Source organism: Capricornis sumatraensis, chromosome 7 (genome assembly GCF_032405125.1).
Source record: "Capricornis sumatraensis isolate serow.1 chromosome 7, serow.2, whole genome shotgun sequence".
Lineage (NCBI taxonomy): Eukaryota > Metazoa > Chordata > Mammalia > Artiodactyla > Bovidae > Capricornis > Capricornis sumatraensis.
This window is the reverse complement of record NC_091075.1, coordinates 101,817,578-101,840,921: the sequence shown is the minus strand read 5'-3', so window position 1 is coordinate 101,840,921 and position 23,344 is coordinate 101,817,578. Positions and strand designations below refer to the sequence as shown.

At 40.5% G+C, this 23,344-nt stretch overlaps 1 protein-coding gene across 1 annotated transcript in view; it reads right to left on the bottom strand.

Annotated features, from left to right (window-relative positions):
• CDS1 (CDP-diacylglycerol synthase 1) overlaps positions 1 to 23,344 on the bottom strand; it is a 73,370-nt gene that overhangs the window by 22,829 nt on the left and 27,197 nt on the right. The window contains exons 3-5 of the mRNA XM_068975328.1: positions 20,950 to 21,046; positions 14,362 to 14,459; positions 8,601 to 8,740 (exon numbers count right to left, since the gene is read on the bottom strand). Of these exons, the coding sequence (XP_068831429.1) occupies positions 8,601 to 8,740; positions 14,362 to 14,459; positions 20,950 to 21,046 (335 nt within the window). The remainder of the gene's footprint in view (positions 1 to 8,600; positions 8,741 to 14,361; positions 14,460 to 20,949; positions 21,047 to 23,344) is intronic.

The following is a 23,344-nucleotide window of genomic DNA, read 5'->3' as shown; positions in this document are numbered from 1 at the left end:
CAGAATTTTAGGGTGCTCTAGTAAAGGATATAACTATCTGACTCGTGGATATATTAAAATAATACCATTCTTGGAATCTGGGGGAGGAGGATGTAAACTGTTTTTCCTAGCATATCTAAGGTTAACTATTATTGTCAAAGAAAAAGAATCTAAAAAAGAGACACATGCATTTACTTCTTCATTCACAGCCATTTTCTGTTTAAATGAAGCACTTGGTTCAGAGGCTAATGGGGGCTTTCCCTTGTGGCTCAGCTGGTAAAGAATCCTATACATGCTGTATTTCAACAAATCTTTGGAAAGGATAACTTTGCATATTTGGATCCATAGTTTTACTTTTTCCCCAATTAACAAAGAAGATTTTTATGGTTATATTTCCAATTAAAATCACAGTTTCTGTTAAAGTAAAATGTTCACTGAAAAAGTTTCCTAAACATACAGTCTTGATATGTAACTATTTTCAGTTACACTTATCGATTACCAGTTATATACACAGCACTGGGCCTGGTGGTGTCAGTGCAAAGATGGACATATCTTGTGGCCCAATATCAAGGAGTTCCCAGGAGGTTAGGGAGGCACCAAGTTCCCCAACAGACTTAAGAGAGGTATATTCAGAAAGCATAAAAAAGAATGAGATGTCTAAGGAGTTAAGTGAATTGAAGAAGAAAAAAGACATTGAAAAGTCCAAAAGATGTGATAGAAGGAATTTCAGAAAAAGTAGACAATTGAAAAATATTTATTGAGCACTTAAGATGCAGACACAAAATACAAAACATGGATAAGATAGTCATTCCACTCAAGGAGCTCATACTTTAATTGCAGAGACAGAAAATATAAAGAAATAATAAAGTTTTTAAAATTTCTTATTGTTGGTTAACCGATTTAGTAAACACATGCAGTCCTTAACTCAAAAAACAAAGACAGACCCAGGATTATACACTGGAGGTTACTGACTCATCGATTACTTTTGTACATGGCTGTATTTTTCATCACACTTCGCTAACTAACCAAAACTTTGAAACGTTCCAAACATCGTATTCAACAATTCAGAAGCACACTGCTTTATGTATGTGTTGCCATATTCAGACACTAGAATACAACTGAGGCGTTTTAAAGAAGTTTAAATATGTAGTGTAGAAATTCACACAAATCAACCATTATATTAGCTAATATACGGAAAAAGTTTTCCTTTAATCTGCATAGTGAGTTTAAGGTATAAAACAAGACTGATATGTAGACAGTTTGTAATCATGTTTAATTAAAAAACTGTTACATGGGAAGGCTTCCCTGGTAACTCGTGGTAAAGAATCCACCTGCCAATGCAGAAGACACGGGTTTGATCCCTGGTCCAGGGAGATCTCACAGCCATCAGGGAGCAACTAAGGCCATGAGACACAGCTTCTGAGCCTGTGCCCTAGAACCAATACTATGCAACAAGAGAAACCACCACAATGAGACGCCCACACGCCACAACTGGAGAGTGGCCCCTGCTCATGGAAATTAGAGACAGCCCACGCAGCACTGAAGATCCAGCAGAGCCAAAAAGAAACAAGCTGTGGCTTCCCGCATAGCTCAGTTGGTAAAGAATCCGCCTGCAATGCTGGAGACCTGGGTTCGACTCCTGGGTTGGGAAGATTCCCTGGAGAAGGAAATGGCAGGAGCCGGGCAGGCTACAATCCATAGGGTCGCAAGAGTCAGACACGACTTAGTTCTAGCTTTCTTTTCTTTTCTATACACACACACACACACACACAAATATAAACTAGACGTGGTTCTGGAGATACACTCCTTTATGAACAGTGATTTGTGACATCTTTCAAAGATTTCATCTACCTCTTCTGAGATGAAAGATATACAGGATGTTTGAAAACAATTCTTAATCATGTATTAATTTTAGCCATAACTTAATCTTATACTGTCCTTATAGCTTCCCTGGTGCCTCAGATGGTAAAGCGTCTGCCTGCAGCGCAGGAGAGCCAGGTTCGATTCCTGGGTCGGGAAGATCCCCTGGAGAAGGAAATGGCAATCCACTCCAGCACTCTTGCCTGGAAAATCCCATGGATGGAGGAGCCTGATAGGCTACAGTCCATGGGGTCACAAAGAGTCGGACACGACTGAGCGACTTCACTTTCACTTTGATTTTCAATATTATACTGTCCAGTGATTTTTCTTGAATTCAAAGTATTATATTCAACTCGTAACCTCTCCTTAAGGGTTTTAAAAAAGAAGTCAAAATAGTTAGCCATGCACAAATACAAGGGAAAAACCTGACTAAACATAATATGCCTTTAATATGCTTCTCACTAGTTGGCTAAAGAGATCTTAAGGTGATGATATTATGGGTCCAACATCTTAAGCTTATTCACCTGTCATTACCAGACATGTAATCACATGGTTGCTCTTGTTTCTAAAGAGCCTCAAATCCAAATCACCGAGATCTTTTAAAAATATATCCAGACTCTAGAGAAAATGTTGTCACTGATATTCGTTTTACTATGAGACAAATTCATTTTACAACAAAATTATCTAAAGTGTCAGAATGGCTTCTGGGTCCTAGTCAGTGAGTCATCTGGGATGATGTTAAATGAGTCATTTAACCTGCTCAGCCTTGGTGAGTAGGTCAGACCTGGATATAGGTACTTTTTATTTTAATAAAATTCAACATCAATGAAAAAGCTTGTGTTGTCTCTGCTTTTTATATCCGTTAAGACCTATAAAACTCATCTGACCACTGCAGAACTAAAATTTGGACAGGCCTCTTGGAATGTTGTCTAACTAGAAGAATTCCAGACATTTTTCACAGCATAATTTGAAAGAAAGGCGCAACTATCTCAACAGAACATACTTTCTATTTCCTCACTCCTGTTTTGAAGTCTAACTTTATTTGCTGGACTAAGCTCATAAATGTTGCTAATCACTTCAAGAATCAACCAATGAGGCCTCAAGACCCAGCCACCAAAATCCAGACACTAAAAAAAAAAAAAAATTATCTCTAAAAAGCACCATGTCTAGATGTGCATGTTTCTCAGCCTCTCGATCCTTCATCCAGGAAATGTGTGTTAGGAACCTAAATCCCAGACCCTGCATTAGGCACCAGGAATTTAAAAAACGAGAGAAACACAAAGTGGGTGCTTATGATCCTTTAATAGGACCATATTTAAGACACATGTGAAGTGATAACAGATATACTTGGATAGAATACCATGCATAATTTATATCAGAAGTTTCATCACTTAACCCAGCAGCTCTTAGCTTACTACAAAGTTGCATTTTATAGAAACACAGAGACTGGAAAAGTCAGTTTTTATTCCAATCCCAAAGAAAGGGAATGCCAAAGAACGTTCAAACTACTGCACAATTGCACTCGTCTCACACACTAGCAAAGTAATGCTCTAAATTCTCCAAGCCAGGCTTCAACAGTACATGAACCAAGAACTTTCAGATGTTCAAGCTGGATTTAGAAAAGGTAGAGGAACCAGAGATCAAATTGCCAACATCCTCTGGATCATCGAAAAAGCAACAGAATTCCAGAAAAACATCTACTTCTACTTCATAGACTACTCTAAAGCTTTTGACTGTGTGGATCACAATAAACTGTGGAAAATTCTTAAAGAGATGGGAATATCAGACCACCAGACCTGCCTCCTGAGAAATCTGTATGCAGGTCAAGAAGCAACAGTTATAACTGGACATGGAAAAACAGACTGGTTCCAAATTGGGAAAGGAATCTGTCAAGGCTATATACTGTCACTTTGCTTATTTAACTTATATGCACAGTACATTATGAGAAACGCTGGGCTGGATGAAGCACAAGCTGGAATCAAGATTGCTGGCAGAAATATCAATAACCTCAGATATGCAGATGACACCACCCTTACGTCAGAAAGCGAAGAGAAACTGAAGAGCTTCTTGACGAAAGTGAAAGAGGAGAGGGAAAAAGTTGGCTTAAAACTGAACATTCAGAAAATTAAGATCATGGCATCCGGTCCCGTTACTTCATGGCAAATAGATGGGGAAACAATGGAAACAGTGACAGATTTTATTTTCCTGGGCTCCAAAATCACTGCAGATGGTGACTGCAGCCGTGAAACGGAAGGATGCTTGCTCCTTGGAAGAAAAGCAATGACAAACCTAGACAGCATAACAAAAAGCAGACATTACTTTGCCAACAAAAGTCCATATAGTCAAAGCTATGGTTTTTCCAGTGGTCACGTACAGATGTGAAAGTTGGACAGTAAAGAAGCTGAGCACTGAAGAATTGATGCTTTTGAACTGTGGTGCTGGAGCAGCCTCGTGAGAGTCCCTTGGACTGCAAGGAGATCCAACCAGTCAATCCTAAAGGAAATCAGTGCTGAATATTCATTGGAGGGACTGATGCTGAAGCTGAAGCTCCAACTTTGGCCACCTGGTGTGAAGAACTGACTCACTGGAAAAGACCCTGATGTTGGCAAAGACTGAAGGCAGGAGGAGAAGGGGATGACCGAGGATGAGATGGTTGGATGGCATCACCAACTCGATGGACATAAATCTGAGTAAGCTCCGGGAGTTAGTGGTGGACAGGGAGGCCTGGCGTGCTGCAGTCCATAGGGTCGCACGACTGAGCGACTTAACTGACACTCAGAAGCATAGAAAACAAATTTACAATTACCGAAAGGGAAAAGGGGTGGGGAAAGGATAAACTAGGATTTGGGGATTAGCAGATATAGTTTACTATATGTAAACCAGATAAACAACAAGGGCCTACTCTAAAGCACAGGGAACTCTAATATCCTGTAAGAAACCAAACTGGGAAAGCACATGAAAAAGAATATGTGAGTCACTTTACTGTAGAAACTAACACAGCACTGCAAATCAACTATATTTCAATTAAAAAACTGTGTTTTAAAAGTACATTAGTATAATGTCAATACCCCTGTGTGATCTTACACTGTAATTTTTCAAAATATTACCACCGGTGGAAACTAGGAAAAGTGCATAAGGCATCTTGTGTTATTTCTTACAACTGCATGAAAATGCATAATTATCTCAACAAAAAGTACATTTTAAGCCAATAATTTAGGATATAAAAGCAATTTTTCATAGACTGTCATAAATAGCAGTTGGTTCTAAAATCAGCACTTAGTAGTAAAAAAAAAATTTTTTGTTGTTTTAAATTTTTTGGCCACACCACATAGCAGGTGGGATCCTAGTCCCTGACCAGGAATTGAACCTCCACTCCCTGCAGAGGAAGCACAGAGTCTTAACCACTGGACCACCAGTGAAGTCCCATAATTTTTTTTTCACATCAATAATAGTCCAGATTTTATTTTTTAAAAACACAATTTTAAAAAAAATTATGACCCTCTTAGTATTAAGTATAAATGTGAATGACTCAGGCATACATTATATTTAGTATAAATTAAAGCAACAATTTCCTGTCTTGTCACTCTATTAATGTCTCCCACTCACCATTCATTGAATTACAAACCTGGTTATATTATCTCTTAGCTTGAAATCCTCCAGTAGTTTCCTAGGAATAAGGCCCAAAGTCTTCCTGTGATATACAAGGCTCCTCAAGATGGGGCTCCTGTCTACTTGTACAACCTTTGGTACCTCCCATGGGTCCCAAACATGCCGCTCTCATTCTCAAGATGGCACAGCTGGTTTCTCTACCTGGAATGCCCTTTCCCACCCTCCACCTGGCAAACACCTGCTTGTTCTTTGTTTTTCACCAATCATCTCTTCATACTGTTCATGGGGTTCTCAGAGCAAGAATACTGAGGTGGCTTGCCACTTCCCCCTCAAAGACTGAAGGCAAATGGAGAAGGGGATGGCAGAGGATGAGATGGTTAGATAGCATCACCAACTCAATGGACATGAGTTTGAGCAAACTCTGGGAGACAGTGAAGGACAGGAGAGCCTGGAGCACTGCAGTCCATGAGCTCACAAAGAGTCAGACATGATTTAGCGACTGAACAACAATAAGCATCTCTTCTCCAAGGCCTTCAATGGCCTTCCTGCCCCAGTAAAGCAAGGCCCTCCTTCCCCTTCTTTGTGGTCTTAGAGGTCCTTGTTCACATTCCAGCAGAGAACAAGGGGACATGTGTCTCAGCAGTTGCCAGATCCTGGTAGGCACGCTAACGGCCTGCTTCCCTTTGTATCCTCACCACCATGCACACTGCTGGCACTTGGAAAGCACTCGAGTGTTTGTTGAAAGAATGACAATGACGACTTTCAAGGAGCTTCTGTGATTCTATAGAAGAGCAATGGCGAGCTATGCCAATGATAGAAATCAGTTGGAAAAAGATGAACAAATACCGATTTGACAGTCAGAAATTTCAGGGGAGGAAGCAACAATGACTGTAAAGAATTAGTTGAGAGGGTATCATGTATACAATATTATAAAAAGAAACAAGTTGCACAGCAAAGGAAACAACAAACAAGATTAAAAGACAACCCTCAGAATGGGAAAAAAATAACTGCAAGGGAAACAATCTCCAAAACACACAAGCAACTGCAAGGGATTAATCTCCAAAACACACAAGCAGCTCATGCAGCTCAATACCAGAAAAACAAACAACCCAATCAAAAAATGGGTGGAAGACCTACACAGACATTTCTCCAAAGAAGGCATATCGATGGTGCTGCTGCTGCTGCTGCTAAGTTGCTTCAGTCGTGTCCGACTCTGTGCGACCCCATAGATGGCAGCCCACCAGGCTCCCCCGTCCCTGGGATTCTCCAGGCAAGAACACTGGAGTGGGTTGCCATTTCCTTCTCCAATGCGTGAAAGTGAAAAGTGAAAGTGAAGTTGCTCAGTTGTGTCCGACCCTCAGCGACCCCATGGACTGCAGCCTTCCAGGCTCCTCCGTCCATGGGATTTTCCAGGCAAGAGTACTGGAGTGGGGTGCCATTGCCTTCTCCATACAGACGGTGAACAAACACATAAAAAGACGCTCAACATCATTCATTATTAGAGAAATGCAAATTGAAACTACAATGAGGTATCATCTCACACAGGTCAAAATGGCCATCATTTAAAAAAATCTGCAAACAGTAAATGCAGAAGAGGATATAGAAAGGGAACCCTCTTTCATTGCTGGTAGGAATGTAAATGGATAGTCTTTATGGAGAACAATATGGAGATTCCTTAAAAAACTAGGAATAGAACTACCATATGATCCAACAATCTCACTACTGAGCACAAAAGCTGCGAAAACTATAATTGAAAGAGACGCATGTACTCCAGTGTTCACTATTTACAATAGCTGGGACATGGAAGCAACCTAGATGTCCACCTACAGATGAATGGATACAGAAATTGTGTTACATATATACAGCTGAATATTACTCAGCTATAAAAAGGAATGTATTTTAATTATTGAATTAAAATGACATACTTTTAAAGGACTGACTTTCCCACACACTCTGTATATTTTTTTGTTTAATGAGAAACGGAAAGGAGTCATCCATGCTGTATTACGTTTCCAAAATTGTACTCACTGGAGAAGAATTTATTTATGAGGAAACCCCTAAGAGCTAAAACAGTAACCATTAAGAGCTAAAGAGAAAACTCACAAATAAATTTCATTTCTGACTTTAAAAGTGAAAAGAATGATAATATTCAATATTTAAATAGCACCAGGTACTGCTCTAAGTGCTTTACAAAGAAACTAAGGCACAGATTAGTTAATTACATTTCCCAAAGTTTATTCAGCATGTAAGCGGTGGAACCAGGATTCATACTGGAAATCTGACTTTTTACAAGTACCTATCTAGGGACTTCCCTGGTGGTCCAGCGGCTAAGATTCCGTGTTCCCAATGCAAAGGGCCCAGGTGCAATCTCTGGTTTGGGAACTAGATCTCACATGCTCCAACTAAGACCCAGTAAAGCCAAATAAAAATAATAGATAATTTTTACTGAAGTACATATCTAAATCAATTTTTAAAGAAATTTCTTTTATAATTGGTCAACTTCAATGGAAAACAAATCTGGTTTGTTGGTTTTTTTGGCCATGCTGCATGGCTTTTGAGATAGTTCCCTGACCAAGGATCAAACCTGGGCCCCCTGCAGTGGAAGCATGGAGCCTAACTATTGGACAGCCACAAATCTGTTAATTCTAATGTTATCCTAAGTATCTGACTCTTAATCTAAAATCATAATAATGTGATAGCCTACTATAAACATATATATATTTATATATAAATAACTATATAATAAAAAATGTCAGGAAAACTAAGTACCCTGATTAATTCTACATAAAACTATTTCCTAGGAACAAATAAAGCAATATATATGTGAAAGTTTCTTTGTAAATTATATCATTACTTGGTAAATAATCCATATGCTTCAAGTTCTTTTACTATAATCTACAAAGAAAATTTTCAAATATATAGACAGACTACTAAGCAAGTACTTTTTTCCAGCCACCAAGTACTTTTTTTAACCACCATTAGGGAGAAACTGCAGTTTATTTTGACTGTGATTAAAGTAGTTTTATATATGAGACATTTAAAAAGAGAAAGTGGATTAAAATGTAACCAAAAAGGATGTTAGAATTTAACATAAAATAAGCATGTAACATATACTGGCTATAAATCAATACAGAGTCTTTTCTTTAACTTACCTGCCAGATACAAGGCAAATGATATAAATCTGTGGTAGCGAATGAGGAACTGAAGTTGCTCTTCTCTTTGAACAAATGTAGCAAAATAATCAGCCACAGTCTCTCCATAGAAAAAGTAGTTCACACACAACAGAAAGTACCTGTAACGTTAAAACAATTAGCTTCTTTATATTTCAAACATTTTCCCCCTCAAACTCAACAAAACTTATCTTCTACTTTTGATGATGACACAGATCAAAACTAAGTTTTGAACATTCAGTTCAGTTCAGTCACTCAGTTGTGTCCGACTCTTTGCGACCCCATGAATCGCAGCACACCAGGCCTCCCTGTCCATCACCAGCTCCCGGAGTTCACTCAGACTCACGTCCATCGAGTCAGTGATGCCATTCAGCCATCTCATCCTCGGTCATCTCCTTCTCCTCCTACCCCCAATCCCTCCCAGCATTAGAGTCTTTTCCAATGAGTCAACTCTTCGCATGAGGTGGCCTAAGTACTGGAGTTTCAGCGTTAGCACCATTCCTTCCAAAGAAATCCCAGGCCTGATCTCCTTCAGAATGGACTGGTTGGATCTCCTTGCAGTCCAAGGAACTCTCAAGAGTCTTCTCCAACACCACAGCTCAAAAGCATCAATTCTTTGGTGCTCAGCCTTCTTCACAGTCCAACTCTCACATCCATACATGACCACTGGAAAAACCATAGCCTTGACTAGACAGACCTTAGTCAGCAAAGTAATGTCTCTGATTTTGAATATGCTGTCTAGGTTGGTCATAACTTTTCTTCCAAGGAGTAAGCGTCTTTTACATGGCTGCAGTCACCATCTGCAGTGATTTTGGAGCCCCCCAAAATTAAGTCTGACACTGTTTCTACTGTTTCCCCATCTATTTCCCATGAAGTGATGGGACCAGATGCCATGATCTTAGTTTTCTGAATGTTGAGCTTTAAGCCAACTTTTTCGCTTTCCTCTTTCACTTTCATCAAGAGGCTTTTTAGCTCCTCTTCACTTTCTGCCATAAGGGTGGTAGGTTCATGATATATTCCACCAAAATGCTTTTTTCCCCTTGTTTTAAACTTAAAATTTCAAACTTACCAGTGAACAAAAATGTACTGAGTAGTTCATGCCTTTATTTAGCTCAAAATCTAATCCCAGAGACAGAAAATCAGGAAACAGTGTAGAAACTACTACACACACACACACACACACGGCTTCTAATACACTCTCAGACACACACACACACGGTTTCTAATACACTCTCAGACACACACACATGGTTTCTAATACACTCAGACACACATACACACATGCTTCTAATACACTCTCAAACACAAACATGGGTTTCTAATATACTCTCAGACACACACACACGCTTCTAATACACTCTCAGACACAAACATGGTTTCTAATATACTCTCACACACACACACACGCTTCTAATACACTCTCAGACACAAACATGGTTTCTAATATACTCTCACACACACACACACACACGGTTTCTAATACACTCTCAGACACACACACACACGGTTTCTAACACACTCTCAGACACACACATACACACATGCTTTCTAATACACTCTCAGACACACACACACAGTTTCTAATATACTCTCAGACACACACACACACACGGTTTCTAATACACTCTCAGACACACACACACACGGTTTCTAATACACTCTCAGACACACACACACGGTTTCTAATACACTCAGACACACATACACACACGCTTCTAGTACACTCTCAGACACAAACATGGTTTCTAATATACTCTCAGACACACACACACACACGGTTTCTAATACACTCTCAGACACACACACATGGTTTCTAACACACTCTCAGACACACACATACACACATGCTTTCTAATACATTCTCAGACACACACACACAGTTTCTAATATACTCTCAGACACACACACACAGACGGTTTCTAATACACTCTCAGACACACACACACACGGTTTCTAATACACTCTCAGGCACACACACACACAGTTTCTAATACACTCTCAGACACACACACACACACAGTTTCTAATACACTCTCAGACACACACACACACATGGTTTCTAATATACTCACACACACACAGTTTTTAATACACTCTGAGACACACACACACACACGGTTTCTAATACACTCCCAGACACACACACACACGGTTTCTAATACACTCACACACACACACACACACACTTCTAATATACTCTCAGACACAAACACGGTTTCTAATATACTCTGAGACACACACATACACACACAGTTTCTAATACACTCTCAGACACACACACACGCACATGGTTTCTACTACACTCTCAGACACACACGCACACGGTTTCTAATACACTCTCAGACACACACACACACACACACATGGTTTCTAATACACTCTCAGACACACACACACACGGTTTCTAATACACTCAGACACACACACTCACGGTTTCTAATACACTCTCAGACACACACACACACACGGTTTCTAATACACTCTCAGACACACACACACGGTTTCTAATACACTCTCAGACACACACACACACACACACACACGGTTTCTAACACACTCTCAGACACACACACGCACAGAGAATCAAGTTTACGATGAAAATGCATTCCCTAGCTTTAGGAGAATTAGCATTCTTCCTAATGCTTTCTTTTAAGATTTTTTTTTATATTGGCCATTTTTTTAAAAGTCTTTATTGCATTTGTTACAATTTTGCTTTATTTTTTTATGTTTTAGTTTTTGGCTAAAGTTTGGGATCTTAGTGCACCCCAACCAAGGACTGAACCTGTACCCCCTGCACTGGAAGGCAAAGCCTCTACCACAGAACCACCAGCAAAGTCCCTCTAATGCCTTTTAATAATAGAGCTCCTAAGCCAAATTCCCGCCTGCCCTAAGGAAGACCAATGGGAAAAGAGGGAAGAAGTAATTTGACCTCTCACCTCTCACTCTATCCTGCCCACACTGGGTCTTGTCCCCTTTTCTCAATGCTCCGGATGGACTCTAGTTGAATAAGTGACTCAAAAAGGTAGCGGTGAGGGTTGGGAGCTAGCTGCAGGTAAAAATCTCTGGGGAAAAACTTTAAAATAGGGAACACATGTACACCCATGGCTGATTCATGTCAATGTATGGCAAAAACCACTATGATATTGTAAAGTAATTAGCCTCCAATTAAAATAAATATATTAAATTTAAAAAATAAAATAAAATGGAGAATGTAAAATTTGAAGAAAAAAAAAAAACTTTATGAATGGCCTGTCCCTTCTCCCAGTGCTGCTTTATCCTTTTCCCCAGGCAGAAGTTGAACCCACAAGACTTTGCTGATGGGTGTGTGTGTAAGCCAGGAAAACATGCTGAGAAACACTGCCTCGGGGTTCCTCCCATACTCTGCCTTAGAAAGACTGTGTCCTAGGCAGCAGTAGAAGAGGAGAGGGGTGGCGGTTCCCTCTGGTCCTCATGAATAGAATCAGACCCCACTGTTCCCAAAGGGAAGCACATCACATTTCCACATTACCATGTCTCTCTCTCCTATATGGAAACTGTCTGTGACGCCTCTGTAAGGCTATCAAGGCCTATCCAGCCATCAAACCAACTTTTTTGTTTTTGGCCATGCCCCTCTGCATGTGGGATCTTAGTTCCCCAAACAGGGATTAAACTCATGTCCTCTGCACTGGAAGTTTACAGTCCTAACCACTGGACCGCCAGGAAGTCCTGCCCCAGTCCAACTTTTGGGTCACTATTCCCTCCCCCTCGGGAGAGCCAAGAAGATCTCACGACCTGTGGCAGGTGCCTCCTCTGTCCCCCATCTAGAACCTGATGGGTGCTGCTTCCCCAGCCTAAAACATCCTTCTCCATCCAAAGCCTGTCTTCACTTCTAGTAACAGTTCCTCTGTCCCCTTCTCCATGAAGCCTCTACAATCACTTGACCTACCTTTTCCCTCCTTACACTTAAAATCAATCCTGCATGGGTTAGCTACTCTCCAACTACTTTAACATCCGTTGGAAGGGCTGATGATTAAGCTGAAGTTCTAATACTCTGGCCACCTGATGCAGAGAGTTGACTCATTGGAAAAGACCCTGATGCTGGGAAAGATTGAGGACAGGAAAAGGGGACGACAGAGGATGAGATGGTTGGATGGCATCACTGACTCAATGGACATGAGTCTGAGCAAACTCCAGGAGATGGTGAAGGGCAGAGAAGCCTGGCGTGCTGCAGTCCATGGGTTGCAAAGAGGTGGACACGACTGAGTGACTGAATAACTAATACTTAATCTACGTACCTAACATTCCCTGTACACATTGCCACTCACTCATGAAGAAACTTTCCAGAAGGAAAAATTAGGTGTTCATAAAACCAAGAAACTGTTTTTGACTACTGTAAACCCAAAAGGTGATGCCTGTTTTAAAAAGACAGATTCATGTCAATGTATGGCAAAACCAATACAGTATTGTAAAGTAAAATAAAAAATAAATAAATAAAAATTAAAATAAATAAATAAATAGAAAGACACTGATACTAATCAAACAACTACTGATATATTCAAAGACATGGACTGTTAACTACGAACTATCATATTATCATGTTTCATGGTCAAGGTCCTGATAACTAAGAAACCTGAAAAAACTTAAAAATATATAAAACATTAAATATTAAAATTTTTTGGTGATTCTTATTTACTAATTTTACATGCAATATTTTCTATATAGAATAATTTTATATGCAATGTTTCAGGGGCTGGTAACTGACCTGAAATGTTTAGCAGGGTGCCTTATACACTGACCCCCATCAGAGCCTTCCTATTCCCTCTGACAGCCCTCCTTGTTGCATGTCAGAGATCTTGGGGCCTTCAGGAGACCAAGCCAGGAGCAGCAAAGGTAAGGTCATCCATCCTCTCACTGCCTTGCTCCCTCCTCCCGCCCCAGGCCTTTGGGGGCTTTGGAGAAGGGTAGGCCACTCTGCTTACCTGCCCTGGTGCTCAGACGGTAAAGAACCTGCCTGCAATGCTGGAGACCTGCCTTCAATCACTGGGATGGGACGATCCCTTGGAGGAGGGCATGGCAACCCACTCCAGTATTCTTGCCTGGAGAATCCCCATGGACAGAGGAGCCTGGTGGGCTACAGTCCAAGGGGTTGCAAAGAGTCAGACACGACTGAGCAACTAAGCACAGCACAGGCCAGTCTGCAGGGGTGAGGTGGGGAGGGGAGGAGGAGACAGACATGCAGCTTGGGCTTTCCTCTCCTGAATCAACTTGTCACTCAAAAAAGAAAAAAAAAAAAAAAAAGAAAACCCACAACTATTTTCATATCTCATCTTCCAGTCTTTGTAGAAATATCAGGTTTTGTGTATGGTCTCATGTCAGCTGAGGGGAAATAAACCAAAAGATTAACATATTTTTAACACTTCACAAAATGAAACTTTCTGTTAACACTGTAATTACAAAGAGTATAAACATGTGCCCAATATAGTGCTGAAGTTTTCAAAAAGAGGACAAAAATAGTGTGTATATGCAATATAAGTCAGTCACTCTGTACAAAGAGTGAAAGATGAAATCTGAAAATAGTTATGTTGAAATGGAAAGTTAAAGGTGATTTTATTCTTTCAACATTCAATTGCATTCTTTTCATTTATATTTCTTCATACTCAATCTATAAGGTCAACTGGGTGGATACTGACTGGTCAGGATGCTTCCTTACCAACTTTAGAAAAGAATCAGATTTTCATATCTGAAACAGTTTTAAGTCACTTACCAACTCAGTGTTCTAAACCAAGGTAAGTCATAAGAATGATAGACTCTGTAACCTATGGTGATGATTTCATGGAAGCATTTCACTTGGATGCTTAGAACCTGAAACCAAGAGAAAACATTAACAAACAGTTCTTAATGTCTATATTTATGCTTAATTATTTAATAAGTAATGTCACATGTATTTTAAAAATCTTCAGCTACCCACTTTCAGTTATTCTCAAGATCATCAGCAAAAATTCAATACTCAACTTCTTTATAATCAAGTGATGTCCCAAAGAGGTAAGCAAAACAATGTTTTATTCATAACATTTGAGAGATGCTTCCCAGGGTACGAGGCGGCACTGTACTTTAGAACTTGAAAGGTATAGTCTGGCTGGGGTCACAGCTAACTAGGCTTAATCAATCCCTCATTACTGCTTCATTTCTTGAAGTTGAGTGGCTTTTTCTGTCGATTTTGTTTCTTGAGTTATCCTAGGAAAATGATCCTATGTGAAAATTTCCTTGTATATGTTTATTTTTAACAAGTTGGTATTCTTGCCAAGGATAAAGATACTATCAGGACAAATGGCTAAAATATCCTTACTGAGTCACTCAGGGGTTTGGCAAGAGATTTTCTTTCTTCCCACCATGCCAACTCTCCCTCAGCCAGCAACACACATCTCTGATCAACCCAAGCGGTGCTTCCTTGACATATTATAAGCAGCCTTCGACATCTGCAGCCCCAATGGCCAGTCAAGTGAGTCTATGCAGTTCTGTCTGCACAGGGTCCAATACACATGCCAAGTAAGTAAGTAAAAGTCGCTCATGTCTGACTCTTTGAGACCCCATGGACTGTAGCCTGCCAGGCTCCTCTGTCTATGGAATTTTCCAGGCAAGAATACTAGAGTGGGTAGCCATTCCCTTCTCCAAGGGATCTTCCCGACCCAGGGGTTGAACCCAGGTCTCCTGCATTGCAGGTAGATTCTTTACCATCTGAACACCAGGGAAGCCCCACACATGCTGAGTAAATGTGTTTATACTCATGAATCCCTTTTTGATGGTCTATGCAGCAGTCCCTCAAACTGCTGCATCCAGCAATCTAGATAAAGGTAATTTCTGAGACTATAGCATCATAACCAGTGTTTGGCTGAAGTCAATTCCAAGACTCAAAGAGCAAAGGGCAAGCTGAATACTCATCATCAGAAACTAAGAGATCCAAACCTTTGTCAGTATAGCAGACTAGCTTTTCCCACCTCTAGAGAATCTACCCAAGGGCTTGTTTTTGTATAGCCCTGGAGCTAAGAATGGAGTTTATATCTTTAAACAGTTACAAACAAAACCCAAAGATGATATGATGGAGACATATGTGGCTCCTTAAAGCCTGAAGTACTATCTGGGCCTTTCCAGAAAGAACTAACCAAACTCTGCTAAAGAATACACTTTGGGATTTCTTTTTAAGATCACCACAAATCAGCTTTCCCAAACCTACTGCCCAGGATACTCTTAGGCTATTTTTCCCCATTATACCTATTACGTGTCCAATGACATCCTTAAAAAAGTAACTGTGTCCCCTCGGTAAGAAAATATTATGCCAAACTACTATAAATAATTCTTTTAAGAAAAAGTTATAAATGTGTTATAAACACAAGAGGAAATCTAAATACTGTCCTTCAAATCACCTTTGCATATATTATCAAGTCTTTCTTTTTTTAACAAAAATAATCACAGAACAGGGATAATGCTCAATGTTGGTAAAATGGCAAAGCTATGCTATTTATAGAACCAAGGGCTTTTAAAATATCAAGTGCACTCATGCAATTTCTATGAATACATGTGTTCAAGAACAACCATTAGGTCTATATATGGAATTCCACTGAAAGGAGAAAAAAAGAATTTTTAATATCATACACATATATGTATATAGTTGTTACTTACAGCTTATCAACAGAATTAATATGGTACTGCTGGGAAAATGGAAAACAGAGAATTCAAAACAGAGTAAGAACTGGGTGACCACACAGAAACTGATACTCCATGCCACCAATACAGGTAGCAATGCACCAACAGGCCTCTGTTGGCCCAATTAATGTGCTAAGAGCATTAAAAAACAATTGGTACATAAGTGCCTACTCTGCTACTTTGGGCTTCCCTGGTGACTCAGCAGCAAAAAACACCACCTGCCAGTCCAGGAGATATGGGTTCTGTCCAGGGGTTGGAAAGATCCCCTAGAGAAGAAAATGGCAACCCACTCCAGTATTCTTGCCTGGGAAATCCCATGGACAAAGGAGCCTGGCAGGCTACAGTCCATGGGGTCACAAAGAGTAGGTCACAACTCGGCAACCAAACACCACCACCACTCTTGTTAGTTACTGAAGATTCAGGGAAACAACATAGGATTTTTGTTCTCAGAGAGGAGTCGTCGTTCAGGGGGAACACACACAACTGCAGTACCATGTGCAAACAGCCACATGGATACAAGCACAGGCAGACACAGAAGCCTGTGGTGAGGGTGGGGAGGGGTCAGCTGGGGGAAGGAGGGAGACATACGGAGCCATGTCCACAGGAGAGGAGGAGCACGGAGCTAGAAGCAGTCCAGAGATGCGGGAACACAACGCTGCGATGAGAAGTAGAGAGAGATGAGTCTGCTCACAGCATCACAGGAGACAGCATGAAGGGCTGAGCACAAGAGTCGGTGCTGATCAGGAAAGGACATGATCAGACCTGGGTGTCTGGGGTTAACAAGTGGAAAGAACCGATGGGAGACGCAGCAAGAAAAGAGACAGCAAGGCGGGTAAGATACTACCACCCAGAGGGCTGTGGATGAGGGGCAGAAGAAGACGGAGTACAGGAAACCAGCTACGCCAAGGAGGTAGAACTGACTGGATTTGGTGGCTGAGGAAACAGAGGGGCTAAGGGAGAGAGGAGAACACAGGGCAATTACCAGGGAAGGCTTGAGAGGGAGACAGGTATGCAGAACGGCTGGCAGCAGGACACAAGCTCAGATTTGCATATGCTGAGTCTGAGCATATGGTACCTACTAGGGATTATCCAAACTAAAGTTTCACTCTGGGAATCTCTTTGAAGAAAATAGCCCTGCATATGAAAAAGCTTTACATTTTAATATGTTCAGGATAAAACTATTCACAATAAAGAAAAACCAGAATATAACCGGGATGTCTAAAAATAACACATTGATTGCTTTAAATAACTTATGATGTACTGCATTCCCCTGAGTAGATGAATCTATTAAAGCTAATGGTTACAAGGACTATGGAGCAACACAAAACATTCAATATTTAGTTTAAAAAGGATACAGCATTTAGTCACATTATATACAATTACAATCATGGTTTTTAAAAGAAAAAAAGATGAAATATATCAAATGGCAGTATTGAGTTTTGGTCACTGATGATGGGATTGGGAGTGATTTTAATTATTTATTTTTCCAAAGTAATTTTATAAAGAAACTTTACTATTAATATTTTTTAATTAGGTCTATGGCATGTGAGATCTTAGTTCCCTGACTAGGAATCAAACTGACATCCCCTGCATTACAAAGCAGATTCTTAACCACTGGACCACCAGGAAAGTCCTTCCAAAGTAATTTTAATAAATATTTATAACTCTCACAATGGGAAATGCACTATTTAAATAATGTACATTAAAATAATTATTATGGGAGTTTCCAGGAAGGGGTATGGGGAACCTCTTAATATCTGTCACGTTTCTATTTCCTTCTTAAACAATATATGCTTTAGTTACTCCATCACTTGAAAAGTGTGGTTCCAAGCTGTGACTGCTACAATTAAAGCACTATACATAGAAGGTTGAAGAGGAAAAGCCTTTTTTTAAAGAATGTGAGTTTGAGTTCCATCTTAAAATAGTAGCTTTCATTTCCTAGGTGTAAGTTTTTAATAAAACTCTCCTGAATTAGTCATTTTTGAATGCTGGTATTATAAGACAAATGCAAGCTAGGTACAATGTGTACTTCTCAAAATATAAAGGACCTAGTTAGGGTTATAAAGGTAAATAAGACTTTAAAATACAGATAGTATTGATTGAGTGCCCACAGTGTGTGTGTATGCATGTATCTATCCGTGTTCCCTTAACACAAATATCATAAATACAAAGCATGTATATATGCATGTGTACATGTGTGTGCATGCATGTGCAGTGAATCTAAGTTAACAGCAATAACAGTGCAAACATATTTTAACTAGACCTTTAATATTCTTCTCTGGTTAAACTCACCAAAGAAATAACCTGTAATACAATGGCATTTTCCTTTCATACTAGAAAAACAAAAAAGCCCAAGTACTTTAAATGTGCTTATGATTCTCTTTTTAAAAATCAGAATCCAAATATGCAAGGATATTTTTTTAAGGTTTTTTTCAAGGTTGTCATAAAAGAATGGTTAAGAATTGTCTCAACTGGCCACACATTCTGGCCCTTGTTACCACACCAAATAGTTCAGCTTGGAGAGTAATGTCATTTGTCACTGGGAACCCACGAAACCAACTTGAGTCAGTGCCTCCAGGATACTGTGGTTTATAATCTTTGATCAAAACGACCTTCAAAGGAGGACTAACAATCCAAATGATCCCTAAAATTTTAAATGGCTCCCCACTGCTTTACAAAATAAATTCTGAACGTCTTCACAGAGTATCTCAAGGGCCTCCAGGATTTGATCCCTAATTACATTTTCATGTTCAAAGGCCCCAAGCTCCTGGTAAAGGTTCCACCTACCCTTTCCTGACACACCCAGGCACTGGAACATTTGCTCACAGTGCTCACTCCAGCCCGACAGGTCCTCAAGGTCTACTCAAAGATCCTTTCATCCCCAAAGCCTTATTGAGCTCTCTGCCATCACCCCACCTCTCCTTCCCCCAGCTTGACCACTCACCACACAGCACTGGGAAGCGCTCAGCAGCCACTCAGTCCTGAAATGTCATCCTGAGACCGCTGGGAGTCCTCGGGAGGGTTCAGACTCAGAGGACTGGCAGCTGGGGCCCACCCCTCACACCACACCTGAACAATGCTCACGCCTGCCTACCTGGCTCTCACACTCAGCACCCTCTAGCCTCATATTAAGTTGGTCCTGTCCATTATCCATCTTTCCTTTGTAAGAAAAAGCTGCAATGTCAGCAAATTAACAGAATAGAGAAAGTAATTTCGCGTTTTTTTAAACCTGGATATGCCAAAAAAAAGTACAAAGTTAACAAGAGGATGAAAAGAAAAGTGAAAGGGCTTTCATGGTCCTTTAAAGAGGTATTCTAAGTCACTTCAGAAGTTGATGGGATTTTTTTTTCAACTGTGTCTGATTTCACTTCAAAACTTCTTTTATTTTCTTAACAAAAATAAAAGGAAAATCATCATATTGCTCCTACAACTTTACTGCTGTGAATATGAGTAAACAGGAGAGGGGAAGGCAGGTAAACATATTTCTTAGGGTGTCCAGGCAGCCAGAAAACAAACAGGGAGGTAAGATCATACTGAGATGTGTGCACGCATGCTTACTCGCTCAGTCATGTCTGACTCTTTGTAACCCCTTGGACTGTAGCCCGCCAGGCTCCTCTGTCCGTGGAATTTTCCAGGCAAGAATACTGCCATGGGTTGTTTCTTCCTGCAGGGGAAGCTGGAGATAACTGAGATGGATGAAGACAAATAATAAAAAGAAGGGACATCATGCATAACCCTGGAGCAGGCCCTCACAGTTCACTGCTAAACCATGCTCAGCACCCGGGAAGCGATGAATTTGTTGAACAGAATCTGTTTCTCCTTCTTACTTCTACCACTTTGGACTTCAAATGCTTCATGCTTCTTTGGTAATCAAGGTTTTTATACACAGGGAAACCCTGGCTGTGACGATCCTTCCCCCAAGATCTCTGCTTCACCCCGTGACTCCTACTCAGCCTTCAATCACTGTGCTGATGCTGAGAACTGGATAAAGTCCAGGAAGCCTACCAGCACCCCCTCTGCTCTCTTACCTTCCTATTCTTTTGTCCAGATGCTTACTGCAGCCTGTGATGATATAGCTGATCAATTCTTTAGCACGTAGACAGTAAGCTCCACGAGGGCAGACACAGGTACGCTGTTCTCAGCCCCACTGCACAATTCCCCGGAAAAGCCTGGCACAATTCCCCGGAAAAGCCTGGCACAATTTTGTTTTTTTGTTTTTGTTTTTTACTGTGTATTCCCAATAAGATCACAGAGTTTATTTAACTCATTTACTATACTCTTTATTCATATGGCTACCTACATGTCTCTGCCATCAGACTGAGTCTCTTGAAGTCAGGGATCTAGCTGATAGTCACATATGTTGAAGACGTGTGTGTATTTCTTCCTACTGAAAGCTTGGCACAGTTTCTGACATAAAGTTGTGTATCTGTTATATGTACTTGGTCTCTGCTTAAAGAACACACTGAATAGCCAATTTGCAAGTGGAAAAGATCAGTCAAGGCCATTTCATAAACCAGAAAATGTCTAAAGGAACTAAATTTGCAGTTACCAAGTCTTGAATCACCTTCTTTTTCATGACATACTCAAATTAGTTCAATATTAATGCTGTAAAAGGAAGCGAGAGACACTTGGGCAAACACAAAACACTTACCAGAAGCATCAGCATAAAGGATCCCATATAGATGATTAGGAAAAACAACGAAATCATTGTCAGAGTAAGAATTCCACGAATCCACCAGTTTTTCCATCTACAAACGAAATGTTTGTAAAGTTAGCATCGCTGTATTCTTAAAATATTTGCGTGTAGTTTCACTACTAAATTGCCAGATTTAACAGATTCCCCTTAACTACACTTTAGGAATCCCCATGCACCTACTTTGCCTTGTACAATAACAACATTTAGCAACCAAGCAAACCAAGAGCAATTGCTCAGTCACTGAGAGCTAAAGGAAAGGTGAAAATTATGTTTGCCAAAAGAAAAAACCAGCTCATGTTCCACATGAATGAGGATGGATCCTCCGAGGCTGGGAAGTGAGGTGGCCAACAAGGATGTCTACACATACCACCTCAGGTCATTCAGAAGTGAAGGAGGGGCCAGGTGATAGCCCACTCAAAGGATGTCCATCCTTCGGGGTGGCTGATATAAACGGTAATGATGTTAAGGTAGGGTATAACAGAGAGCACGGTCTTCCAATGAGAAAAAGTCAAGAAAGGGCAATGCAGAACTGAAACTGGAGAGACCAGCAATTTCAGGAAAATAAGGAAGGTGTGGAGAGGCCAGGCATTGAGGACAAGGTCCACCAGAAGGTCACTTCTTTCAGCTCAACTTCTTTCAGCCTGTTTTCCTGAAGCACAGAGCCTTCAGCGGTACTCTCTTCTCTTTGGGCCTTTGCTGCTTCTTAGAGCAGAGCTCCCCTGAGCAAAAGAACCTGGCTGGTCCCTGGTAGCTGAGTGTGACTTGACCTGCTTAACTCTCTGCTGTCAGTAAGGGCCTGGGAAACCCATCTCCCCCCACACAGGGGCGTCGCACATACCCCTAGTGTACCTTACAAATGGCTGCACTCTTTCTGTGGCTGTCATGAAAAATGTCAGCAGATGCTGTATGAAACACCCCAAACTGTTCTAATAACACCTATAGAAGGAATATTCATTGGAAGGACTGATGCTAAAAGCTGAACTTTTAATACTTGATGCAAAGAGCCAACTCATTGGAAAAGACCCCAATGCTGGGAAAGACTGAGGGCAGGGGGAGAAGAAGGCAATAAGGGATGAGATAGTTGGATAGCATCGCTGACTCAATGGACTTGGGTAAACTCTGGGAGACAGTGAAGGACAGGGAAGCCTGTATGCTGCAGTCCATGGGGCTCCAAAGAGTCGGGCATGACTGAGTGAGTGAACAACAATCACAACAACATAGAAAGACATGCTTTCTGAATCTAAAACGCCTGCCCTCTGAGTTTATTCATTCTACTTCATTTTGCATTCTACTCAATAATTCTGGTTTCTATTAATTGAAATTCTAACACTTAAATAATATCACAGACATTTTGACCCAACATATGATAACACATAGGCACACCCTATTCTAAGTATTCTCCACTCCATAACAGAAATATTAGCTGATTCCATTCATTTCTCAAACACTAATTGCATTCCCTGTCTTCAGTCACTCTCCTATATAGTCTGAATACCCAGATCTACTCTTCTCTCAAAAATCCTTTTGATCACATCCTTTCTGCACACAAGACCTAAAATGCGAACATTAAATCCAAGCTCTTTTAAATTGTTTTCAAGGTTTTCCACAAGTGTGTCAAATTGTACTTACCCAACTTTATTTCCCTCTCCTGCTTAACTCCACATGTAGACTCATACATTTTGCATGAGACTGAAAGCTTTGGGGCTGTGCTGAAAAGCTACAGCTGAAAGGTTGCATTTGGCTTTATAGAACAAACTCTTTAAGGATGAATGAATGGATTAGGAAACTGAGCTAGGTCACAGAGCTAGTCAGAGGTAAATAAAGGACCACAAGCCAGTCTGTGGGTAATAACCCTGTCTTGTTTGCATGAATCTGTGAAAGGTACTTAGCCTTCCTTCATAACTGATTCTCAGACTCAGAATCACTGAGAACATTTTTCAGACAAAGGACACTATCCAAGTGTCAGAAATCAGCCCTTGGTGGGAACTTCGAGGTCCATGTGCACCTCTAATACTAAAGGGCTGGCCTTGAACATCAGAGAACCAGAGATTTAAACAGAGACCTACTCTCTTTTATTATACCAATGTTACTCCTCCCAGAAAAATTCCCCAACAAGATCAAAGACTTACTTGCCTTATTGTAATTTAAATGACTCCCCAAACCTCCCAAGAAAACCTGATACAAAGTGAAGGACATAAAAGTACAGATTTAAACATAATATATAGCTACTGATAAGGTATCCAAAAGTTACCTCTCAAGGGAGAAGCCCTTAACCCCAAACAGAGCTTCTGCTGCTGCTAAGTCACTTCAGTCGTGTCAGACTCTGGGTGACCCCAAGGATGGCAGCCCA